Source organism: Lepidothrix coronata, unplaced genomic scaffold (assembly GCF_001604755.1).
Source record: "Lepidothrix coronata isolate B3197 unplaced genomic scaffold, Lepidothrix_coronata-1.0 Scaffold1, whole genome shotgun sequence".
NCBI classification, from domain to species: Eukaryota; Metazoa; Chordata; class Aves; order Passeriformes; family Pipridae; genus Lepidothrix; species Lepidothrix coronata.
The window spans coordinates 9042780-9067501 of NW_016690181.1; the positions used below are offsets into that span (position 1 = coordinate 9042780).

Consider the following 24722-nt stretch of genomic DNA (forward strand, 5'->3'; position numbering starts at 1 on the left):
GCAAACGCCAACCGCAGGGACATCTGGGTCCCGCCCGCCCCCACACCTCCCCCGGTCACTGCCGCCGCCCGGCCTCTCCATCCCCCCCAGTCCCGGTCGGTGCCTGCGGTCGGGGGATGTCCGGCGATCCACAGGCGCCCCGCGGTGCCCGCAAGAGGCCCCCAGCGAGGACCCCGCGCCATGGCCGCCGCGGCGGGAGACTCGGAGCAGGTACCGGGGCAGGGGGTCCCCCTGTGGTCCGGGGAGCGGAGCGACCGCGGGGGCCGGGGCTGCCCATGGAACCACCGTAATTAGCATGTGCCTTCGTAGTTGCTAATTGTTAGAGAGGACCTGGGAGTGTTGGTGGGTGACAAGCTGACTGTGAGCCGGCAGTGCCCCGGCGGCCAGCGTGCAATGCAGCCGGCAGGAGCTGAGCATGCTCGGCCTCCAGTATTCGAGGAGTAATGGGCATGAAGTAAAACGCAAGAACTTCCACCTCAACATGAGGAAGAACTTCCTGACGTTGAGGGTGGCAGAGCACTGGAACAGGGATGTCGTGGAGTCTCCCTCTCTGGACACATTCCAAAGCCACGTGGACACGTTCCTGTGTCACCTGCTCCAGGTGACTCTGCCTTGGCAGAGGGACTGGACTGGATGACCACTAGAGACCCCTTCCAACCCTAAGAGTTCTGTGATTCTCTGTCAAGATATTAGGAAATTCCCTCCAGTTCCCAAAACGTTGCCAGCTGTCAGTTTGGCTGCAGCTACACGACTTGTGGCCCTTTTTATGGTAACTGATTTTTTTAGGTTTGTTCTGTGATTTTTTTCTGTTTGGGTGATTTTTTTGTTTTTGATTGGGGTTTTATACATCATCACAACCAGAAGGTGAGTTGGCAGTGTTGTGCTTCATCAGACGAAGCAAACACTGTGCTGGAGCACATGAAACATGACCTGGATGGGGCTCAAAGTACCTCTCTGGGTTGCGTGTGGCACTGGTCAAGAGACCAGTATGAACCTCAGCAGGGACACGGGGGTAATCAGCAGATTGGGTATTGTGGCCTGTTAGAAATGAGGGAATGAATCTTCTTGGTCTTAAAATAAAATGAGGGGCAAATGGAGTCGTCTTTATATGTAAAATATTGTTAGAGATATGAGAGGGAAGACCCTTTTTTTATGTATATAACTGTTAGGTAAGAGAGGACAGATTCAAGTCTTGTCAAGCAAGGTTTAGGGTAGGCATTAGGAAAATATTTCTAACCTGGAACAGTTAAATGGGTTGCCTGAGGATCCTGTGACTCGCTATTGTTGGAGGTTGTAAAGATGAGGTTAAAGTAGGACGCTCCAAACCTTGTCAAGATTGCCCCAGGCTGCCATCTCCATTAATTCACCTTCCCTGTCTCCTGCCTCAGAACCACTGCTGTGCTCTTGCACCTGTGCCTCCCCTCATCTCGTTCTGCAAGTCCAACACCAACTGGAACCATTTTCCTCCAGCAGCTGCAACAGTGTGCAGGTGTTCTGTCTGTTCAGAGGGACTGCGTTAGGCAAAGCCTCGGCTTGTTGTGCTTCTGTGGGCCAGGAGACAGTCTTGAGGTGTCACAAAATCCCAGTTCCCCTTTGCTTGATTCTTACAGCCTTTAGACCCTCAAGAATCACTCAGCATTCGGCTTTAGAGTCACTGGGGCATTGGAGTGATGGGGGACAGCAGTGACAGCAGCACTTTTTTCTAAATATTTCAGCAAAGATACTGGTACCAACTAACCAACTGCCTGCCAGTTTTGCTGTGATGCTTTTTCTTTTGCTTTTGTTCCCTCTCTTTTTTGGGTATTGACAAAATACTCCCCTCTAATGTGGATTCTTGCTGCTAAAATAACGTTTGTCTTGGAAACATCCTTTCATGGGCATAAATGACTAAGGTGGGCAGTAGAGCAGCTAATCATTTGTCATTTTAAAAAACTATTAAATCTTCTAGTTACTGCAATAAAAAAATTTGAAAAGGCCATAAATTATCAGTTTCAGTGGGAGGTTCGTAGTTGCTACAAAAACTGACAGTCCAAAGCTTTTAGCAGAGGAGGAATTCTCACCACATTGCTTTCCTGTCTCTTCATTAGAATTATTTTGTTTCTCACCTAAAAATACCCTCCCTTTTGCACTGTGTGGTGCTGAACGTGTTGTAGAAAATAATTTTTTTTGAAGACTCATGACATTATTTTTGCTATTTTGATTTATTTAATCCATTTCTATGCTGAAGACAGATTTTAAACAGATATCTCCCAGCTTATTCGTTGTACTTCTCTCACTTCATGTGTACAGTGTAGCACAGATCTGTTTTACCACATCAGACTTATCACTTCATGGCTATTCAAGGAAACCTCATCATGGTTTACTACCCATCAATATGATGTATCAGTGGTGTGATTTCATCTGTGCAGTCTATGCTTATTTCTGAGGAAAATACGTGATTTCTCAGCAATTTCTGAATGAGGGATACTTAATTCAGGCACTGTTTATTTTTATTTACTACAGTCTGTAAAAATATCCACATTGCAGTTCAGTTTTACACCTTTTGCAAATTATCCCCAAAACCTTTACAAATTTGTTCCACAAGCAGCCTGGGACTGCCTTCATTTTCATTCTATTAGATCCATGTTGTTTTCTGGGGTTTTGGGTTGGGAGAGTGGGTTTGTTTTGCTTTGGTTTTGAAATGATATTAGGTACAGTGATTTGAATAAAATAGGAAAAAAATATTTTTCCTTGAGCAAACACAGGCTTGTAGAACACAATCATTTTTTTAGATTTGTCTGCTGAAAATTTTCAGTGAATACTTCCACTCAGTTTCTGTTCAGAAGTTTACCAGCAAATTTGTTTTCTACATAATATTTAATGGTTTTAAAAATTAGTCACTTCTTTTAGTTCATGGAAGTTCTTGGAGTTTTTCTTCATACCTAACAGCATGTATAAATTTATGCTAAGATGACAACTGCATAGCAACAGAGAACTAAACTGTTCACGTCAGCTGTATCAGAAAACTACTGGGCCAGATTCTGACTGAGAAATAGGAAGGAAGACATAACCAGTGGCACCTGTACTTCAACTTATAAATCAAATTTTAAAGTACTTCCAACTGAGATTTGACAAAGGATAATCCTGTTAAGTTGCCTACTGCTTTCCCATGTGTTCACTCCCAGGCTCATTAGAGCAAGAACCATTTTTGTAGTTATGGAAAGTACTGTCATTTTTATTATCAGTAATTTTAGATATGAAATACAGTAATATTTTTATTTAGATAGTTTATGGTTATCATCAACATCTACCTATCCTGGAAAAATGCTGTTAAATTCTGTGAATTGATTTGTAATCCTGGAAATCTGCAGAAAAATAGTAAAAATTTCTTGATTATGTTTATTCTTGATGAGAGGAATTTCCAAACTTCTAGAAATTCTTTTTAATAAGTGTGAAAAGCACTTATGTTCTTCCATGGATATGAATTTTTCAGTAAATGTCTAGATTCATCAAACAGGGAAAATATGTAACAACTATAGGAGTGTTATAATCTAGGTTTTGTTATGGCTGTGTACATTTAATTACTAATAGCAATATAAACCTGTCAAAAATAGAAGAGACATAATTTTTCTTCGAAGTGAAAAAATACCAGAGTACTGTGTAGGTTACAAATAAAAATGAAATACAGAGGATTTAATTTTGAATAAGAGTCAACACAAGATACTGTGGGACTCAGTTTTGAGACAGGTGAATAGATAAAAATTATGTACAGCCATTAATTCTGTATAAATAAATCAGAACAACAAAACAGGGACTCATAGTTTAGAGATACTATGTGCTTGCTTTATATTTGTAAACATATGACACATGCATTAATGTTTTCAGTTCACTGTACATTTCAGAGTCATTAGTATTTGAAAAATGTTTCCCTAGTCAGAGTAAACTTCATTTGTCTTATTATTTTCAATGACAAAGAGCTGGAAAGTAGTGGTTTCATTTTCAGTTGTTTGAATGGGGAAGATCTCAGGTGGGTTTTTTTCCACTGTTAGTTTAGGTGTTTGCTTATTTGGCCTGGGGTCTTTTTTCCTTCGTATACGCTTTTATCTGCTGTCCTAATTGTTTCAGGTAATGTGAACTGGTGAGAGTTCAGTTCGTGGTTCCTGACTGCTTCATGAGTTTCCAGGATTGCTGGTTAGAGTCTTGTTTCGATTGCTTCAAATGAGTAAAATGATGATTTTTTTAATATATTAAAAGATACTTTCAATAACAGAAAGGAAGTCAGAGGAGGCAGGAATAGCATCTGAACTGAATGCCAGTTCACATGAAACCCATACAAGAAAAAAAGTGGCTGTGTTACTGAGGTAGTGTAGGTGGAAATATTACCCCATCCCTGGGAGATAAATTGACATAAATATACTTTTCTGTTTCTCTACTTCTAATTTCCTGGTTGATGGGTTCAGTCATATCAGGATATTTGTGAAACCAAATATGATTTTTATTTTTACACTGGTAAAGGGGGAAAGATTTTGGCTTTTTATTCTCTCACATAAGCTAAAAGAAATACTCAAGACAATATGTACATGCATAAATTCAAGCACATAGAATGGATTAAAGTAGCATCTCACAGCTTTCTCTGTGATTACTGGTTACATTTCTCATGTAAATGATTCCCATATTCAAAATTTTTTGTTTTTCAGTGTAGTACTCACTTATTAAAGACCACTACCTGTGAAGAACAGCTTTCTTAGCTGTATATGTTCAGTGCAGAATCATGTTTAGGATTTCCAATAAATAGTTTTGGCTTGGTTCTGGTTTAGATTAACTATAAATGAATCTCTGATGCTACAGATACCTTTGGTTAATATATAGATACAGATTTACTCACTGATTTAATAAACAATGGAATATGGAAAAATTAAGAACTTCTTTTTCCTTCTGAAAGAAAGGTTAAAATAATGCAATTTACCTTCTGGCTAAACTGCATGTGAAGTAACCTCATATTGTAAAAATGTAGGAATGTGAAGTTCACAAAATAATTTACCTATATTTTCTATGCTATTTTTGACTGCTGTTTAAAAATGTAAAACAACTAATAAAATCTGTTCTGCTGAAATTTGTAAATCAAGCAAAATAAATTCACAGAAAACATAAATTAGACTGTTGTATGGCAGTACGACAGTACTACTCCTTTAAACTCAGTTTCGGAATTTAAATTCTTAGGTTTGTGGCGTATCTGATGTTTTTTATTTATTTCTTTAATTTATTTTTAGGATAAGTTACATCCAAGGAATCTTATCCCAGAGCTTTGTAGACTGTTTTATGATTTAGGCTGGGTAACAGGAACTGGTGGAGGAATCAGCTTGAAACATGGGTAAGTAATGATGAAAGAGAAACAATGTGATGGTTAGAGAGGGGCTGGCTGTGTTTAGTAGTTGGTGAGGGCATTTCAGCTCCATGAAAAATGAAAGTCAGGAGTGAGCAAGAAAGCAGAGGGGGAAATGAACAGTCTGTCAAATTTAACCATATAGAAGGGAGCTGACTAGTCTGGATTAATCACTGCAATCCCTTCAATGGGGAGAGACAACTTCAGAGAGGGACTTTTCTCTGTCCTTTTCCTATCTTTGTTGAAGGTAGATGAATTGTCTTCAAAGAACAATGCATTCCCTCTTTTTCATTTTGCTGACTATGGAATTTAGAGTGGGTTACACCAGGCACAAGGCTTTCAAATGCCTGTGGTTAAATGAGATCAGTCTCACCCTAGACATTTTGCAGGCAAGTAGTTTCCTTTAAGCAGGAGATTACTATTCTACAGAGGTAATAGCAACAATTTTTGGTGTGTATGTGCTGCTAAGAAGCACTGCTTTGTGTTTTAATTTGCTTGTCTCCCCGCATTCATAATTTCCAAGCTTTTGTGGAGACAGGGCTCCTCTCAGTGGCCACAAAAAAAAGTTCTCATTCTGCAAAATGCCTTACACAGAGCCTAAAATTCTGTCCCCAGTCACAGGGTTGTGATACTAACTTGAGAGTGTCTGACTTCTCATTTTCTTATATACATTTGCATGCATGCATGCACAGCCATTGCTATTCAAATATATATTATATATATATATATTTTTATATACAAGAAAAGATTCTAAATGCAAATATTTGTGCCATTTGGACTTTGTGCAGGTCATTTCACCTCCCTGATTGATTTTTACCAGCAAAGCAAGAGCAGTAATAACAATGTGAGCAATGATAAGAGGGTTATTTTTTGTTTTCAAAGCTGTCTATGGAAGGATCTTTCTAGCACTAATTTGTTATCAGTAGCTAAATGTAGCCTATTTTCTTTGTCATTTCAGTGTGACTCATGTTGGTTGTGGCAAGACAAATGGCATTATCAGAGAATTCACTAACACAGTAGTATAGTTTTCCTCAGCAGTTCTGTTACTTGGTTGCTCAGACTACACCTAAATAAATACATGTTTTAGTTGATATCAATATTGTACATGGTCTAGGAGTAGTTATGTGTGTGTACTATACTGCTTTATATCTACAGTAGCAGTAGCTTTGTTTCAAAATGAGTAGCTACAAGGCAGAGATCAGACTATCTTAGAATTGTTACATAGGAAATAGTGAACAATTACAATTTGATTCAAATACAAGAACTGGTTTTACCAGCTAATCCTAATCAGCATTACTCACTGTGCATATCAACTATTCAGAAAAAAAAAATGCCACTTTGGACGTGGGTTAACATACTAAAAAATGGATCTAAAATTCATTGTCAGATATCTTGTATTTTGAAGGCTGTATTTCATCATTAGAGTTTCCCTTTCTGGTTAAAAAGAAAAAAGTCTGTTTTTAAAAAAAAATTGCATGTCTTTCATTGGTAACTGAATCACCACTTGATTTCCCCATATTTTGCTCTCTCAGTCATCTTGCTCATGCAAGGGACTAAATTAATGCAATGTTGGCAGTGTTAATTCATGAATGTTAAAAATTACAAATATGATAAAGCTACATTTTTATGTACTTCACAGATATTTTACCCCTATGGGTATGCATCATCTTAAGAGTTTTTATTTTTGGAAGAGTTAAAATCACAGAATTGTTTAGGTTGATACAGACTATTAAGATCCTCAAGTCCACATAAACCTGCCACTGCCAAGTTCACCACTAAAACACATCCCCAATTACCATACCTAAAGTGTTTTGAACACTTCCAGAGATGGTGAGCCAACTGCTCCCCTGGGCAGCCTGTTCCAATGCTTGATAACCCTTTCAGTGAAGAAACTTTTCCTAATATGAAATCTAAACCTCCCCTGGTGCAACTTGAGGCCATTTCCAATTTTCCTGTTACTTGTTACCTGGGAGAAGAGTCTGACCCCCACCTGGCTACAACCTCCTTTCAGGTAGTTGTAGAGAGTGATGAGGTCTCCCCTGAACCTGCTTTTCTCCAGTCTAAACAACTCCAGCTCCCTCAGTCTCTCCTCATAAGACTTGTGATCCAGATCCTTCACCAGCTCCATTGCTCTTGTCCAGGAATACAAACTTCTCATGGTCTGTAGGAAATGTATCTGTAACTTGACTAATTATTCACTAGATGTCTCTATGCTCCTGAATTTACTATGTGACTGTTGAATCCAAATAGTGATTACAATTGAGAGAGATAATCTAGTTGGGGGTTTTTTGCTAATAAGGAGAATAATTCAGACACCATCTTAAAATAATTTTAATTTAAATCAATTTTTGTAGTTTTCGTTCATGTAGACCTTGCAAGAAGTGATGCACTTCTACTTGAATTTCATTTAATTTCATTGTATCAGTGTTATCTCTATCAATACAAATAGATATACAGCTGCACAAAAAACCTAAACTGCACGGTTAAAAAGAAAAGTATTTATACTGAAGAATGCTACAGATAATTATTACTGTTTATAGGTAGTCTGTGGATTTTTTAGTAATAGTTTTGTGACTTGCTTCGTCACAGATCAGTATCTGCTTGCAATTTCTCATTTAATTTTTATTCTGAATTCTGGGAATTAGAATTTGAATTATTGAAGGGAGAGGCTTTTTTTTGGGTAGGAAAAATAAGGCTGCACTTCCTACTTCCTCTTACAAAGGTGAAAGTAGGGTTTTGTACCCCTGCAAGTTAAAGATTTTATAGGCCCTTCTACAATTTGGTTCTATTTTGATGACCATCTACTTGTCAATGTATAGAAGGAACAAGAAAGTTCTTAGGGGCTAGATTTGCTATTTCCTTTTCAGGGATCAAGGGCTCTAATGCCTGTGCAGTTGGAAAGTCATTGTTCAGCTGTGTTTACTGATTTTCCCCGTCTGCAACTTTTCATAGGAATGAAATCTACATCGCTCCTTCAGGAGTCCAAAAGGAAAGAATCCAGGTACGTTAAGCTGTACTTTTACCTCAGAGCTCGTTCTGAAATACAGGAAAGTGCCTTTGGTTAGAGTTTGGTTAGAGTTTCATTTTTTCTTATGTAAACTTGGAAACTTGCGCTGTTGAAACAGCTTACTGAAACAACTGCTGATTTCTCCCAGTACTCCACTACCATAGCAAGCCAGTATGTGTTTCAGTGGCCAGTGTATATTAGTCTTGAAGATCTCTTTGCTTTAAATGAGCACAAAACTGTGTGAGATTTGAACTCAAGTGCGGCTTTATTTTTTGTCAAGCTTGAGTATCTTTATAGCTGTCTGGCCACAGTTTCAAGTTACTCTGGCACATACATAAAGAAGCATTAACACCTCGTCACTGTTTATTTTCATTTGAGTGATTACAAATATTTTTCTTGATAGTCTCAGTAAATATTTGGGCTCTCCACATGAAAAGGTGACCTTGTCTATCTGTCTCTTTTCCAAAAAAAACCCCAAAATGTAAGTGAAGGGGAGAATGGTAAATGGTAACTATTTGATGACAGCAGGAACTCCCCCAGAATAGCATAATATGTGGAAAGGATTTATCATTTCATAGATCTGAGGATAAATACCATGAGGAGTAAAAGGAATCCCTTCACTGATAGAAACACAGGGTTTAGCAGCATTGTTTGGGGATGTGAACAAGTAAGGCAGGCAGAGGTACGTAAGATAACCATGATGGTCTCTTCTGTGCTATCAGTAGCAGTGGCTTGAGTGCAGTGAGTGAGGAAATCTCTTGCAACTGTATTTTCTGCTGACTGTTAAAATAACATTAAAAAAGAAAGTTTTATTACTGCCCTGGACAATTCTTTGTACTATTATGAGTATCTAATTGTTGCAAAGGTACCATTCATGTAAAGCTACTAAAAGCAAGGTTTAAAAAGAAATAGTTCTACAAGTTGAATAGATTATTTGTAAGTTTAATTTGTGTCCTTTGTTGGTTCTTTAAGTGGGGAAGGAAAAATACATCTACATTTCTTTTTTTTTTTTAATCAGTTACTACTTTTCCTTTTGATCTGTTTTCTGTTATTTAGGTACAAGCTGTCTCCTTTCTGAGAAAATTGTAGATTTACAAATACCTGCTTAAAATCCCTCATAATAAAAAGAGTACCTAAAATTAATTCCCATTACACAATGTCAGTAAGTACTATTAGCAGCTAGAATAAATGTGGTACATTCCAGCACTTTTATAAAGTTAAAATCACATTCTATATTAAATATACGGTGCATATGTATTTGTTTCCCTAGTAGGAAAACAAAGCTATTCAAGTCATCACAGGTCAAAATAGTTTCTTCATTCTTACAGCCAGAAGATATGTTTGTTTGTGACATGAATGAGCAGGACATCAGTGGTCCTCCACTGCACAAGAAGCTAAAGAAAAGCCAGTGCACACCTCTCTTTATGAACGCCTACACTATGAGAGGTATGTAAATGTTTTTGGTTCATCCATGTCTGAAACACTGTAAATGTACATCCACAAAATTGATATTCAATACCATATTTTTTATACATAGAAGTTACAATGAAATAAACATGAAACTGTAAAATAAATTGATTTGCGCAGATATATATACAATGGAAGAGAATCCATAGTAACATCCTGTCAGTGTCATTTACAATTTGCAATTTTATCTTTTTGTGTAGCTATTCCTATGATCATCATCACTAATTTTTAGTGCAGTATATTGGTAGGTTGTGGGGGGATTTATAGCAGCTTTAAACCAGTAGTTTTGCCTATCCAGCAACTATGGTTTAGATCCCATTGCATCCATTGGCTGAGATTAACAATTATGAATTATGATAGATGAAAAAGGTATGAAACTTTTCTCTTGCAAGTGGACAGTAATAGTGAGCTTTTGATGTTGTGTAAGATTTACATCTGTTGTTTTAGAAAGGATTTAGGAAGTCTCTTCAGGTCTTCCTGCACAAGAAGCTTACATGTGTACCTGAGGAATGGCAACATTGCAACTTTATAAGTAGATTATAATTATTGTCTGCCCATTTTTCCATCATGACACAGTAAGGTAATGAGAAATGTTTTTTCAGAGAGTCAGTAGATAATTGAAGACATAAAAACAAAGTAAAAGTCTCTAAACTTTCATTTCACAAATAAGTTTGGGAATTCTTTAAAATCTCAGAACTCTGATAAAATAAATAGTGTGTTTCAGTCATTGCAGTATGTAAAGAAATGTACAAGTAGTGTTTCTCCTTGAATTTGTACAAGTAGTTTGTCTCCTGGAATTTGTCACTAACTAAAAGTTAACACTAGTGTCCTAAGACAATCTATAATTATCCTTTATAGGTGAGTAATGATCTCATATTTTCATTTAGGTTGCTGTATATTTTTTCCTCTAATGCAGTAGATCACCGTTTGCTAAGAGACCCAATCAAAGGAAATTAATCAAGTATGTGAATAAATTTTTTCTAATAGATACATTTTAAAATTAATTCTAAATTTTTTTCTTCTTTTTGTGTTCTTAGGGGCAGGTGCGGTGATCCATACTCATTCCAAGGCTGCTGTTATGGCTACCCTTCTTTACCCAGGGACTGAGTTCCGTATTACCCATCAGGAGATGATAAAAGGAATCCAGAAGTGTACTTCAGGAGGCTATTACAGGTACTTCTCTATATTTAAGAAAAGAGGCATGATATTTGATCATTTGTTTTCAACAATACAAATAGATGATGAGTTATTCAAGTTATGTGCATTTAAGTGTGTAATATGTTAGGAATAAGAAGTAAAAAGACCTCTGGAATAAATGAGTCATTGGCTTTCTGTAAGGTCACAAGCCTGTGGAAGAGATCTGAGATAAAATATTGTAATGTCAAGGCTACTGTGGTCTGTTGAGCTACAGCAACAAACCAAATAAAGAGCTACATCCTGAGATGCTGACACATCTATACAGTGTTAAGCTGAAACTGGAGCCAACCAACATTAGGTTGCATTGATAGCATGTGAAAACTACATTTGGGTGGACTTCACATATCACTGCCTGTGCTAGTTTAGGGCATGTTAAGAGAGTAGAGGATTTCAGATTTTACTTGACAGAGTTTGAAAGAGAATTCAGAATAAACAGCTCATTAAAGATAATGTTATTACTTTTCAAGGATGAGCTCTGAGGTAAGTGCTGAGTTATTCCAAATTATGTGTGATGGCTTGTTTTGAGGTCTCCACCCACAGAGTGTTGAATTGGGATCTGCAAACAACATTTATATAACATGTGACAAGTAGATGAGAAATTGAAATGTTAAATTCTTTCCACTTTTTGATGTTAATTTTTGTATCTAACTATTGCCCTTTGGCAAGGGAGCAAGCCGTATGTGATTTTATGCCCAAGCATATTTTGTTCCATTTTGGTTAACTTGCCAACCTTTACCTTCTTGTCAGCATTAGCATGTGCATTTTTAATGTGGCAAAATACAATCCCTTGTATTGAATTTTCTAACAACACTAATTTTAAAAACATCCACATCAATTTTCTATTTTGGATATGCATTTTGAACTCTCAAATATTGCTAAATATTAGTCAGGAGACATAGTATTTTAGTCAGGAGACATAATATTTATCGGGTTCCATATCTCCAAGTTGTGTGGTATCACCCTGTTAATTTACCAGAAAAACTGAAGAAATCAAAGCTTCAGATTATATGGTTCATAAGCACATATTTATCCATACTAGAGCGATTCCACTGTCTTGCCTCACAGAAGGGTCCCCATTGAATTCCAAAGAAATTTGATAGTAGAAAATGGAACCTTTCAAGAAAGGGATTGAAAGTGTGTTGTTTCTAATTGGAAGCTATCCACGAAAACGCTACAGATATGATAATCAGAAGTATTTTTTTGCCTAAATACAGCTCCAGTGATGCCAGAGTAATTTTCCTTTCAACTTCTGTAGAAGGAGAATTAGATCAGTAGTAAACAGCTTTGAAAATCCAGACTATGACAAGGTATTTTAAATTAAGTTTTGACTAAATGTAGGCTGCTTATATTTCCATAAAACTAAAGACATATCAAGTATTTAGCTCATTCAGAGTCTTCTTGACATTTTGTAGATACTAGTTTTTGATAAAAAGCTTATGGTTATCATTAGGGATCAGTTGTATTATTTATACCCACATCCAAGCTCACGTAGAAAGCAGAACCTAGGAAGCCAATTCATTAGCTCATTTGGCCTCAAATGTAGTTTTGGTGATCAGTATATATGAGTCAAACTGCAAATGCCACTTAATTTTTTTCATTCACTATTTTTATAGCTTCCTTGAGAAAGTATCAGCATTGAAAACTGTAAGGGATGAGACTTTAATTTTCTGAATATTTGATTTGAAGTACAAGCTGTTGCTTTGGGGTTTTTTACCATTGCTTTCTTTCTGTGTTTTATAAAAGTAAGTACTACTAGCATCCACTCATGAAATATCTAAGTGATCTCAATGATAAACCTGAACCTGAAGTGGGGACTTATTAAAACTATTTAAACAAGTTTCTGCCAGTGTTAATTAAGGTTCAAACAATGCCAAATATCCCAGTCCTCCTTCAGAAGAACTCTTAGGCAAGTTCCACTGAGTAACATGCATAATCTTGTCTTTGGAACTGGGGTTCTGAGGCTCTCTTAAGATCACATGTAGCCCACCAATGACTCCATCACAGAGAATTTATTTTTCATGTGTTGACTCTACTTTCTATTTATATGCCTTAGAAGGACAATCTTCCAGGGGCTTTTTGGACTACCTGAATTAATTTTTTTCTGCTCTCCAGCAAACAGCTTCATTTCCTTCTTCATGATATGATTCTTTTAAATAATTTAATCTGAGGTAAAGCTTGTAGATGATGCCAATACAGGATGGAGAGTTTGAAAAAGTTGTAAAGAGACCCAACTACAAAGTGATATGTGAATAAACAGCTACACCTAATAGATTAAAGTGTTATTTTCTTTTTGTGCCTCAAGTGTAGCTCAGGTATTGCCAGCATAGTATGTGTTTGGGAGTGAGAGATGTTCCTGAGAATTCTTATGTTACAGCATGACTCACAAGAGAAGATATCATTAGTGCTGAAAATTTATTAACATCTTTACACAGTCAAAGGAGAATCTCTTTCTTAGGGAAAAGCTTCATAGATCCAAGCACAGGGTTTTTTTAAATACATGAACATTCATTTTTCTTTCAGATATGATGATACACTGGTGGTTCCCATTATTGAAAATACACCAGAAGAGAAGGATCTCAAGGAAAGAATGGCACGTGCAATGGAAAAATACCCAGACTCTTGTGCTGTATTGGTCAGACGTCATGGTGTTTACGTGTGGGGAGGAACATGGGAAAAAGCCAAAACGATGTGAGTACAATTTAGCAACGTGCTGTCTTTTGCTGCTATACCTCAAAACCTTAGTGAACTTAATGTCATGTGTGTTTTCAACCCATTGACAATGATTCAGAACATTAAGGCCGCACTGCATCTATGGGGAGCTTTTGGGAGTGGGTTCATCCATAATTCCAATGCTTGCTTTTTCTTTCATATCATTGTTGGCTAATAAGGTTGCCAACATTTTCCTTTCATATGGACAAGTCCTTCCTCATATGAAACCTGCAGACAATCCCTGCTTTTATATGACACCTGCCAATACTGTTTGTGTAGTCTTCCCTAGTACCAGTTTTGGAATTTACTTCATCTGCTGATAGAAATGCAACAAAAATGCTGGGCACTTTCCATACCACAGTGTTGGAAGTAACAGAGCTGTCCATTCAGACTATTGCATTGGTGATATAAAGCTTAAGGAAGGAAAATACTAGTTTTCATAAAACATGGTAAGACTTGAGCCTTACTAACATTTCACTTTTTTTCCTTATTAATTTTAGGTGTGAGTGTTATGATTACCTGTTTGATATCGCAGTGCAGATGAAGCAGCATGGGCTGGATCCTTCAAAACATCCAGCCGGAGAAAACGGGATCTTGTAAATGTCAACAACATTTATATTCAGGTGTGAATTTATCTGTAAAGGTGATCTGTTTGGAGGGAGGGACTACAGATGACACCATCACTTCAGTCTTCTTTCCCACTCAGGAAACTTCAGTATTGCTCATCTTCCCCCAATCTGCTTTGTTACCACTTCAATTATATCTATGCCTGAAATAACGCTCCTTTTCCATACAATACAAAAAAAAAAATATGTATTAATAGTCGAGTATGTTCTGTCCATATTTAGCACCTATTTACAGCATGGAGTGCAATTGCTTTTTAAAACAAAACAGTTCAAGCATTACCACTAAGAGCAGTGGACTAAGAATACCCCAGCCTAAATAATAAAAAATATAGTAAAAAAAAAATATAGTAAAATAATCTATACAGAGACGTCTGAACACCCACAGTTGTTCTTCATCTTGCAGGATCAGGTTTGGTATCAGTCCATCCCTGGTGTTACTTGTATGGTGGATTGGTTGGGGGGTTTTGTGGATTTGGTTTTTTCCTTCAGCGGACTTGGCTGGTTGCAGTTAGAGTTTCACTGGTTACTGTCACCTGTTTACCTCATGCAGCGAATTACCTTGGCTTTCTGTTTTCTAGTGTAGCAATGATCGGTTTTGAAAGTTTTCATAAGAAATTGTTCAAAGTAAAAGCACACAGATAACACAGATAACATGAAGGATCCCTGAAACAGTTCTCACAAAAGCAATGTACAGCTTGGTATGGCAAAACACAGTGGTAGCATAACACTTCAGAGTTTGAGACACCTCTTCCTGAAAACGTAAGCAAGTTAAAAGATTCCAGTACAGAGATTATAAAAGGACTTCTTGGCCAAAGTGGTGGCGTAATTAAAGAGGATAGGCTAACTTGTTGCAGAGTTGTGCTATCAGATAATCCACTGCACCCACCAGGTTTTCATCAGAAGAAATGACACATGGTTGCTTAGGCTGCGTGAGCCCGGAACAGACGGGGACTTGGATCATTAGCCTTTATGCCCACACTGGAGGACGAAGCAGCTGGACAGGAGGCTTCCTGTCAGTGAGTCTCTGTGTTAGCAGACATTTGGAGTGCTGCCAGTGCATACAGTGATAAAGACATATTGGCTGCCACACCTGCACAGAACTACCTCATGGCCCATGAGAACCATTCTAAAATTACACCTCAGCCCCTACAGTTGAATAGGTTGGGCTAATGTAGTGGCATTAATATTCCTTTGCCTATTTATTATGACTGAATGCCTAGTTTTAGAATATTTTCGCTCTTACCTTGTTTCTCCTGTACAGGTTTCTTACATGGTGATGGGAGTTCCAGATTTCAGCTCATGCTGTTGAAGCCAGAAGGGGGTGCTGTTATACTCAGAGGATTGACAGATGCCAGCAGGCGGTTTTGACTGTTCAACGCATCCAAGAAGAAAAGGAGACTTCAAAACAACTGAATTGCTATTTATGAATCCTGTCAAGTGCTACAGTAGGAGGAATGAAAATTGAGATGCAAAAAAAAGATTTTGAACAACTATGGAGAACTAGCATGACATTTTGTTTGTGTGCCTTAAAAATGGATATTTCAACAATCTGCATTGGCTGATCCTACTGTAATTCTACATCATTTAAGTTGTTATAACTCTCTATTTCTGAAAGTTATAGTAGCTTTTATTCTTCAGGAAAAAAGTGAGGACAACCCCTTAATTAGAAGTTAATAAAGTTTAAAGCATTGTTTGAACTGTGATTCCTTCATGCCATGTTCATAGGGTTGTTTTTTTTTTTAATTAAGCCTGTAGCATATGTATTTTTAAATTCTCTTAATTGTCATTATAATGAGTAGGAAACACATAATTTTATAGTGTATATTTTGTAGTTATTACTGAAAGATTGCTCTGGGTCTTGTCTGGTTTTTACATCTTTACATTCTTTCACTTTGAGTAAGATTTTGTTTATTGCAACTTTAAGACAGCTTTTTATGACCTCTGCTTAGCCCCCCTAAGGTAGATTTAATCAAAGTGCTCATTAAAACATCGTATCGCATATTTATGACACAGTGTCTTTCAGGATCTTCTGCAGTGGCTTCCCAGTGGCCTTGAGTGTAAGCCTTGAGTGACCAGTTTTCTGACTGAGCGTTGAGGCTTTATTCCCAAGGGGGAATTGAGACGGGGTAAGCACTGACTGACCGTGTTCTCTGCTAGGGGCCTTGCATTCCTGCCACTTTCCCCTACATCATCTCTGGCACTTTTTTGAGCTTCCATGAGGTTAATTAACTCTTCAACCTAAAAGGAAACTACTGTGGGAGTGGGGGAAAGAAAATTACTGAATTGTTTCCTAATAAGGCACTGGTAAAATGTTGAATCAAGTCAAAGGTGGGTTCAAAGAGATCCAGAGCCAGGGCAAAAGATGAGATGGCTGATACTGGAGATGGCAGACAACACTTTCCCCTTTTCATGGAGATGACAGTTAAGTTCAATGTCTTGGAAATGTTGGACATGTTTGTCTTTCCCTACTATACAGTGCTGCAGTGTGCAATCTTCAAGCATTATGGGGGGGGTGACCTTGGTTATTGTGAAATAGTGGTTATCACTACCTTATTGCAGGTTGTATGTTTATCAATACATTTTTTCAGTATTAGACACTTGTTTGTCAGTGGTAAATATTTGAACTGCCTGATTTCTGCAAAAAGTAAATTCCTGTGGTATTCTGATGATGCTTTCAGAATAGATCATATTTGTATAATTCCATAATACTAATGTTCTGTAAGTATAAAGAATGTATAAAGCAGTATATTTACACTTAGTATTGGTTTATTTTGCATGTATAATGACAAACTATAAAAGAACATTCATGAGGAAAGGTTTTTTTGCCAAATATATTCCTCTAGGGTCATGTTAATTACAAATATTCACTTTCTCATCCAGCTCCAATTTGCCACTCTGTAGCCTTTCTAAAATTTGTGTAAAACATCCAATTTCTATAGTAGTCAAGAAGTTTTGTCATATAGGATTCCAAGATGTTTGGAGTCCCATTCAGTGATACAGAACTGAGCTAAATGCACTCTTCTCATGCAAACTCTCATCAAAGAAATTAGTACCTTTACAGCTTTGGTGGCTTATAAACTTGTGAAATGATTACTGTTTTCTGGAGTGTTCAGAAAGCTCCTCCAGTTCAGATCCAATTATGTAGAACAAAAATAGGAAAATTGATCAGGTGATTTAAAACTTCTAAGCTCACATAATTTTTAAGTGTATATCATTTTCTGATGTGAATTGTGGGCTAATAAGCCAGCTAGATATTTTTGTACGTTTGCAGGAAAAGCTTGATCTCCATTGAGCCGATTATCTAGGTTTAGTATCACCAGATAGGCTTATGTCAAAATGACATAATTCCCATTTCAAGTGGCTCATCCAAAAAGCTAAGTTCCAACATTTCTCAATAAAAGTAACTTCCTCCCAAACATCCTGTTTGCTTTCCAAGAAGGAAGTAAAACTGCAGAATACAGCATCTTGAAACATTAAGAGATAGAACTCATAACTTAGAGTAAGCAGTTATGATGCCAATATATATTCTGTAGTGAAAGCTGTAGTGCCTGAACAACTGGCATCCTATTTGCTTTATCTCTGAAATTGTAATTTAAAAATTAACATTAAAAAAGCTCACTGTCTAATGGAACAATACAAATTCATTAGTAGCCTTCTTCTAGGTTGTTTTTTGCCATGCTTTTTGGGCAAATAGGTTTGCAACAATTTCTTGCTGTTTTACAGGAGATGGCAAATTGGCAAAAAAATCCCTGGAGCACGTTAAATGGATTACTATTGTATCAAGCAGCAGAAAAAAATACCCAGTTCGATATTAATCCTTCCTAATTTCAAAACTGTTAAAAAAGCTCTGAGCAGATACAAGTTTAGGCATTCCTACGGAAGAGAGTTATCTCTAGAGATTTGTAAGCAATAAGGAAATTAGGAGAATGCTTCATTTTTCAAGTTGCTTTGGACTTTCATTTAGGTTTTGTTCTAAGGAGAGGTGAACCCTTGCAGGCTTTGTTTTTGTTTTCTTTGCCTACTTGTTAAGTGAAATTTAAATTGTGCCTTACAGACCCAGAGCCCTCTGAGCTGAGAGACTTTTGTAGCAGAGTGTGTGGAGGTGCCTGTGACTGCGCTTTGCTACCAGCTCTTTAAAGCTTTCATAGAAGTCGGTGGATCTGTATATTTGGCTTAATTTCAAGCCAGCTTCATGTTAAAAGCTGTTACTCCAGAAGAATACTACCCAACATGATTTTTAAAAGAGCAGATTTTTAAGTCCCTGAATCTGGAAAAGAGCTGTCAGGCATTTATCCTGGTACTACCCAAGGTTTTACTATGTAAATCAGATGATAAATAAAATCTCACTATTTTTTGGTTGACATCATTAGCACAGGGTCATGTTTCTGTTAAATTTGAGTGCTAGGGGTTCAGCATACTGAGTGCACCATTGCAAAATTATTTTGGAGGTGAAACCTCGAGTGTAACCACAACCATTGTCTGTTTCTTAGGATTTTAATCTATTGAAATCAAAAGCATTTCCATATATTAAATTTTTAATCTTTTCTATAGTCTTAAGACTTAATCTAGCATCTACTAGATTTTGCTAGAACAGTCAGAAGAAAACTAGTGACTGGCTAGTGCTCAGTACAGAAAATGGACTGAGCAGGTTTGTCTAGATGGGATTTAATGGGGAATCGTGGAAATTCACGTCGTCTGAATAACATTTACAAACATTCTCTCTATATATACTTGCATATGTGTTGGGTTTTTTTACTTTTAAGATACTGTGCTATTGTACTAGCAAGTTTCTCTCATCTATGACAGATAAAATTACAGGTTTAATCTCCAGAAACCAGATCAACAAGAATTTTTTTAAATAGTTAAACATAAATTCTTGCTCTTTAATGAGCCTCACATTAGCTCCGATTTCTCTGATGGTAATTTCTGGTAATTACAAACAGAATACACTGGATATAGAAGAAAGAATAGGTCTTACGTTTAAAACAAAGAGCTGGAAGTCTAGATTTTGTGGCTGATCCAAGTGTTACCTTAAGGTCATGCCTTGAACAGTTCACTTTGATGGGAATTTCAAAAGAGCTTGAATGAATCAGATACTACCCTAAATCCCATTGGAAAGTTAGGTGCTTAATTTCATTAGGCTCCCCAAGGATTTAGCTGTCTTTGTTTCAATCAAGGAAAAAAAAAAAGGTCGGTGGGGATCACCTTGAGTACATATCACTAGTGTATACCAGTTTGTCCTCAAATGCTTAACTGCTATTTCTTTCCATACTAGAACCCTGTAGTTTTAAGAAAAAAGGTTACACAAACTAATTTCACCTAGAAGAAATTTAAAAAAGCAAGAAATCAGGAACTAAGCTCTCCTGCTTACTCAGATACATATTAATATTACCACAAGTAACACAGCACAATTTTTATGACTTCAGTTCCTCACCTCCCAAAGGATACCAGCTAGCTGTCTTTCCAGATGAAACATCTCTTTTAAGATGTCATTTTTAAATTTCTGTTCTCCAGACAAAGCAGGTTACCCTCACAGTCCCCATTTCAGTGCAGTTCCTGAAAACAACATCACTGCAATATGTCAGTAGATTACCTGGGCTCTGCAGGTTGCTGTGCATGTAACACAAATGATTACATTTCTTTTGTCTTTATGCTTCCTCTCATTTCCATGTTTTATTCAGTTTCAGTCCTGCTTTTCTGTAAGATTTTCCCCCCTCCCCTGATTTCCTTACAGTCTTTGAAACTAAATGTGAACTTAGTACCATTTGCATTCTGATTGAACTTTCAAACCCAAGAGTATTTTTGTGTTAGGAAACATCTCTTTCCTGATTCATCTGCTATATCCCTGACATATCCAGGCATGTCCTGTTATTGTATGTTTGCAAAATTTTGGTACTTAAAACAGTTAATGTGCCTTTTGTATCTCAGACACACTAGGATTTTGCAAGCGTCTGTTGACTGCAAGAGCATAAGAGCATATGAGCAAGTATGAGACTGATTTCCTGTTAAGGAGTCACTACATTAAAAGGATATTTGCATAATCATAGACTAAGATAATGTAGGGAAAACCCCTGAGATCATTCTGATGCCAGGATTAAGCCAAGCCCAACATGTAATTTATTTGAATATATGAAAGCTGCTTCTTATCGTTCACCTCTATCTCAAGTCTCTAAGCACTTTAGTTGGCAGCAGCAGGCTCTAACTCCTCCTGGGTAATTCATTATCCTCAACAACTGTTAAAAGGGTTATTTTAAGTTTAACTTAACAGTCCCTGCAACTTAATTAATACAATAAAAAAATTATTCCTTTTATGATTTTTGTCATGTGTTCAAAATCAAGCTACCGCATCTTCTTGGGTCATCATTTTATTTGATGCCCTCGCCTTCAGGTTATGATAACTTCGGAAATACTGCATGCACCACAAAAACAAGGGTTCAGGACTACACCTATAGAAAACATAGCAAGTGGGTTTTTTAACTTGTATATAAATGAAGAACTGTCCACATAGGAGTTTGGCAGAAGGACCTCAAGAGAAAGTACATTAGCAATTAAAAATCAAGGCACACAACAGTGCTGTTTCTGAGCATCTTAATACTTAGGCCTGGAGGTCTCTGACTTCCGTTTTAAATTCAGTTGCATGCTTTAAGTTTTTGTTTGGAGAATTTGTCACACTTGTCACCTGGTACTTCCTTCAGTTAACATGCTTAGAGGCTTATGTCTAGGGGGCTGTAGTGGTGTCTGAAAGGTTTGGATTTTTTTCACTCATCTTGGATGAGTAAGTTATTTGAACCCAAAAGTCCAGTTACCAGGAAAAAAAGAAAGCAAAAAATCCCAAGGCTGCTGTCATGCTCGCTTGCCACAGTTTAAACAAATGGGGATGCAAAGAGATGTGGAGGTGTAGCAAGAGAGCAGCTGCTGTTTCTGAAAAGCAACTGAAGGAGGAGAACCCATTGAATAGCATTTCAGTGATAGCTCAGTCTATCAAGCCTCAAGCCATAGCACAAGAGGAGAGTAACATTTTAAGTGAGTGAAGAGCAAACATTATGATTCTTTAATTGTAGGAAAGGCAAGAAGAGAGAATACAATTAGGGTCTCAGACACCTAAATAAGAAAGCATCTAGTAGCAGTGGTGGCAACATTAGTAGATAAGCACAGTTAAGCATGTAGGATGATGATCTCCATCTACTGCAGTTTAAGCACTAACACAACACTTCCACTGTACTAGAAAATTGTACCGTATTTCACCATACTTTAACTATGATTAAAACAGCACAGTTCTAGTAGCCTGAATAGTTAGTTCAATATTATTAATAATATATACATGGACAAACATTGTCCTGTTTGAAACTTCTAGTCATCAGTGAAGTCCAGACATTTTAAGTAGATTCCTACTAGATTTTGGGAATGCTAAAAGCAAAACTATTGTATACTGAAAACTAGGAACTAATTCTATTCAGACCAGAAGAGAACAATGTCTGATCAAGTAGACAATAGTGTAACCTGAGTATAACCCTTAGTGTAACCCAAAACTCATATTGCACAAAATTAATCACCAAATAAAATTAAATGACAATACATTGCAACCTCTTCCCATGAGGAGACAATGGACTGAAGACAGTCATCCCACCTATATTTAATTTCTCTCCCTACTATATAGTCTATGTTTAACCCTAACTTGATAAAGATTCCCAAGCTGCAACACTGAGACCAAAATTGTGGCATTATGCCATATAACAGCATTATGCAAGTCATGAGCTCTCCCTAATCATGTTTCTGTGTATGTGGAAATCTATGCAGAAATCTATATGAAGAAATTTATCAGAAGGCTTAATCTCTGGGGGGAAAAAAAATCCTGAAACTACTTTGTTTAATTCCTTTATTATTAATGATAGGCCATTCACAGCTTAACTTCCAGAAATCCTCTGAGCTCTGTAATGTTCCAATCTGCCTTACCTCTCTTTACAGGTCTCTGATTTTTTTCCCTCATACCATATTCAGAATTGATCCTTACAGTGCAGGGGATAGTTTTACAAAGATTTATTCATGGAAGAAGTGTCCACACATGAGAACTGCTTCAGGATGAAAGAAGGAATACAGAATATTCATATGCGATAAAAAACTTCCATTGTGAGCACAAGGAATGAGCACAGGATTCCTGAACAGGGGAATACAGTGCAGATGAACAGGAAGGGGCATGCTAAAAAGCCATGAAGAATAAGTGTTAAAACCCCAAAATCAAAGTAATACAGCAGGGATCACTAAAATGCTGCTAGCCAGGAGAGGTTAAAATCAGCATAGTTTCATGGGTTGCATTTTTACACCTTGTCAGCTATGCACTGAAATTGTGCTTTTTAATGCTACTAATTAATTAGATGAACTAATTCCAGCTATAGACAAAATTCTCATTATTTTCTGTGCTTTTTAGTCTTAGTTTTACAAGATTAAAATGTCAAAAAGGCTAAGATGGGGCCAGAGATAATTTCACCAGGACAAATAATGTAAGTAACTGAATCATTCCTTGCAGAATTCTTGTGGGATACGTCTTTAATCAGTTGGGGTCAGCTGTCCCGACTGTGTCCCCTCCTAACTTCTTGTGTACCCCCAAACTCATCACTGATGGGGTAGGAGGAGGTGGCCTCCATTTTATCTAAGCACTGCTGAGCAATAACAAAAAACATCCCTGTATTATCAACACTATTTCCAGCACAAATCTAAAATACAGACCCATACTAAGTACTATGAAGAAAATTAACTCTATCCCAGCTGAAACCAGCCCAAAGATTAAGGTGTGATTTCCCAGTAGAGTGTAAATCAACTCCCATTCGGAGAAGTAATATCAGGTCTTTGACTCATCTGATCTGCCTAAGCTCTGTAAAGGTTTTGTACTTCCCTATTCGTCTTTGGAGCACTTATAGTTTGAAAGTGCTATCCAAAAAAAGAGGAGGTAGGTTTCTGATGTTTGTAATGAACTGCCTTGTAAAAATTTTGTATTCAAAGGTACAGAAAGATTTATATTTTTAAAATGCAAGCTGTATGTGAAGTAGAATAAGGAACCAGTAGCACATAATATGAGCAGTAGGTCTTTAATCTTGAGCCATATTTGAGTGTTAGACGGAATAGAGCAGATAGCAGCCTCCTCCTATTTGAGAAATCTCAACCTAAATCCATTCCTAAGTACTGTCTTTGAAAAAAATGTAACCAGGGATTATTAATTTTTTTCCTGAGGAGAAGGAAGTACCAGCTCCATCAAATTGTATCCAAGGCAGTTATTCAGAATTATGAAAACCCGGTACCTTTTGTTATGAGGAGGTGCAACCAAGTTTCTCCCATCTCAAGAAGAGAGTTAAAAATTCAGTTATTCTAACTTTGGAGGGAGTACTCTCATTCCTTTTTGCTGAAAATGCTGTGAAACTATTCACTGGCTTGGAAAGAAGTAGCAGTGGGACCTATGAATCCTCAAGCAACCAATAGATCATTTACATGGGAAAGGGGAGTCTTGAATTCTAATCGGTGTTTAATTTATAGATAAAATCTTGAATATATGTCACAATTTTTTTTTAGCTTGAGCTAGAGTAAGATGAGTCAGCAGAAGGAAGTTAAAGTACTCTCACTCAGCGAAGCTTTCGTCATGGGAGATGCAGATATGAAGACCCTACAGCAGAAGAAGGAATTAAAATGTACTGGAGATTTTTGACTGAGTGTGATTTATATAACATGGAATAAAAAAAACTACTGTTCTGTGTCACTTTGTTGAGAGAAATGTTTTATTCAGGGTCTGCCCCAGATGTCCTCACACCCTCCAAAGACATGTCAAGATTTTTGTTCATGGAAGGGTTTAGGTTTGATGTCCATGCTTGGCTATTCAAGGCTTTTGGTGACTCTAGGAAAAATTTAGATGACAAGGGAAAAACCTATGGATTAGACATCTCTAATAGAATTACTTGAGATGCTTGAGAAGAGTCCTTGATGCTTGAAATGGAGGTTTGAATAGGCACTTTAGAATAAATCTAAAGAAATTAGCAATTACAGCTTCCAAACTTCCCTTTTAACAAAAACTTCTTTTGCTTTCCATGATTCTTATAATCTTCTTTCCATCCAATCATTCATCTCAGCAAATTTTTCATTTTTCAAATTAGTAATCTTTAATAAACACACCCCTCTAATTTGCATTGATAATCCTTTTCCCTAGAAGAGTGGGTGTTGCTGCAGGAACATGTCCAGAAGTTGCTCTCCAACCAGTTACTACTCAAAAAAACACCATGCCAGTAGCTATTATGACTCAATAATAGATTGCAATCTCTTGTTATGTGTTAATATGGGATAACAACTCCCTTAGAATTTCCATTAATAATGA

The 24722-nt window shown here is 37.1% G+C and overlaps 2 protein-coding genes across 3 annotated transcripts in view; one reads left to right on the forward strand and one right to left on the reverse strand.

Annotated features, from left to right (window-relative positions):
* Positions 1-205, reverse strand: part of PDHX (pyruvate dehydrogenase complex component X) — a 36678-nt gene extending 36473 nt beyond the window's left edge. The window contains exon 1 of the mRNA XM_017809539.1: positions 47-205. Coding sequence (XP_017665028.1) covers positions 47-182 — 136 coding nt within the window. The 5' untranslated portion in view covers positions 183-205. The remainder of the gene's footprint in view (positions 1-46) is intronic.
* Positions 104-18002, forward strand: APIP (APAF1 interacting protein). Of its 2 annotated transcripts, none has more exons than XM_017809577.1 (8): positions 104-210; positions 5250-5350; positions 8315-8363; positions 9698-9815; positions 10874-11009; positions 13554-13721; positions 14243-14365; positions 15630-18002. In XM_017809577.1, exons 1-7 carry the CDS (start codon positions 181-183, stop codon positions 14340-14342), a joined length of 702 nt encoding a protein of 233 aa, XP_017665066.1. In that variant the 5' UTR covers positions 104-180; the 3' UTR covers positions 14343-14365; positions 15630-18002. The 2 variants fall into 2 exon arrangements, with proteins under 2 accessions (XP_017665066.1, XP_017665074.1); XM_017809585.1 differs by lacking the exon at positions 104-210 and adding an exon at positions 645-769.
* Positions 18003-24722: the final 6720 nt, after the last annotated feature.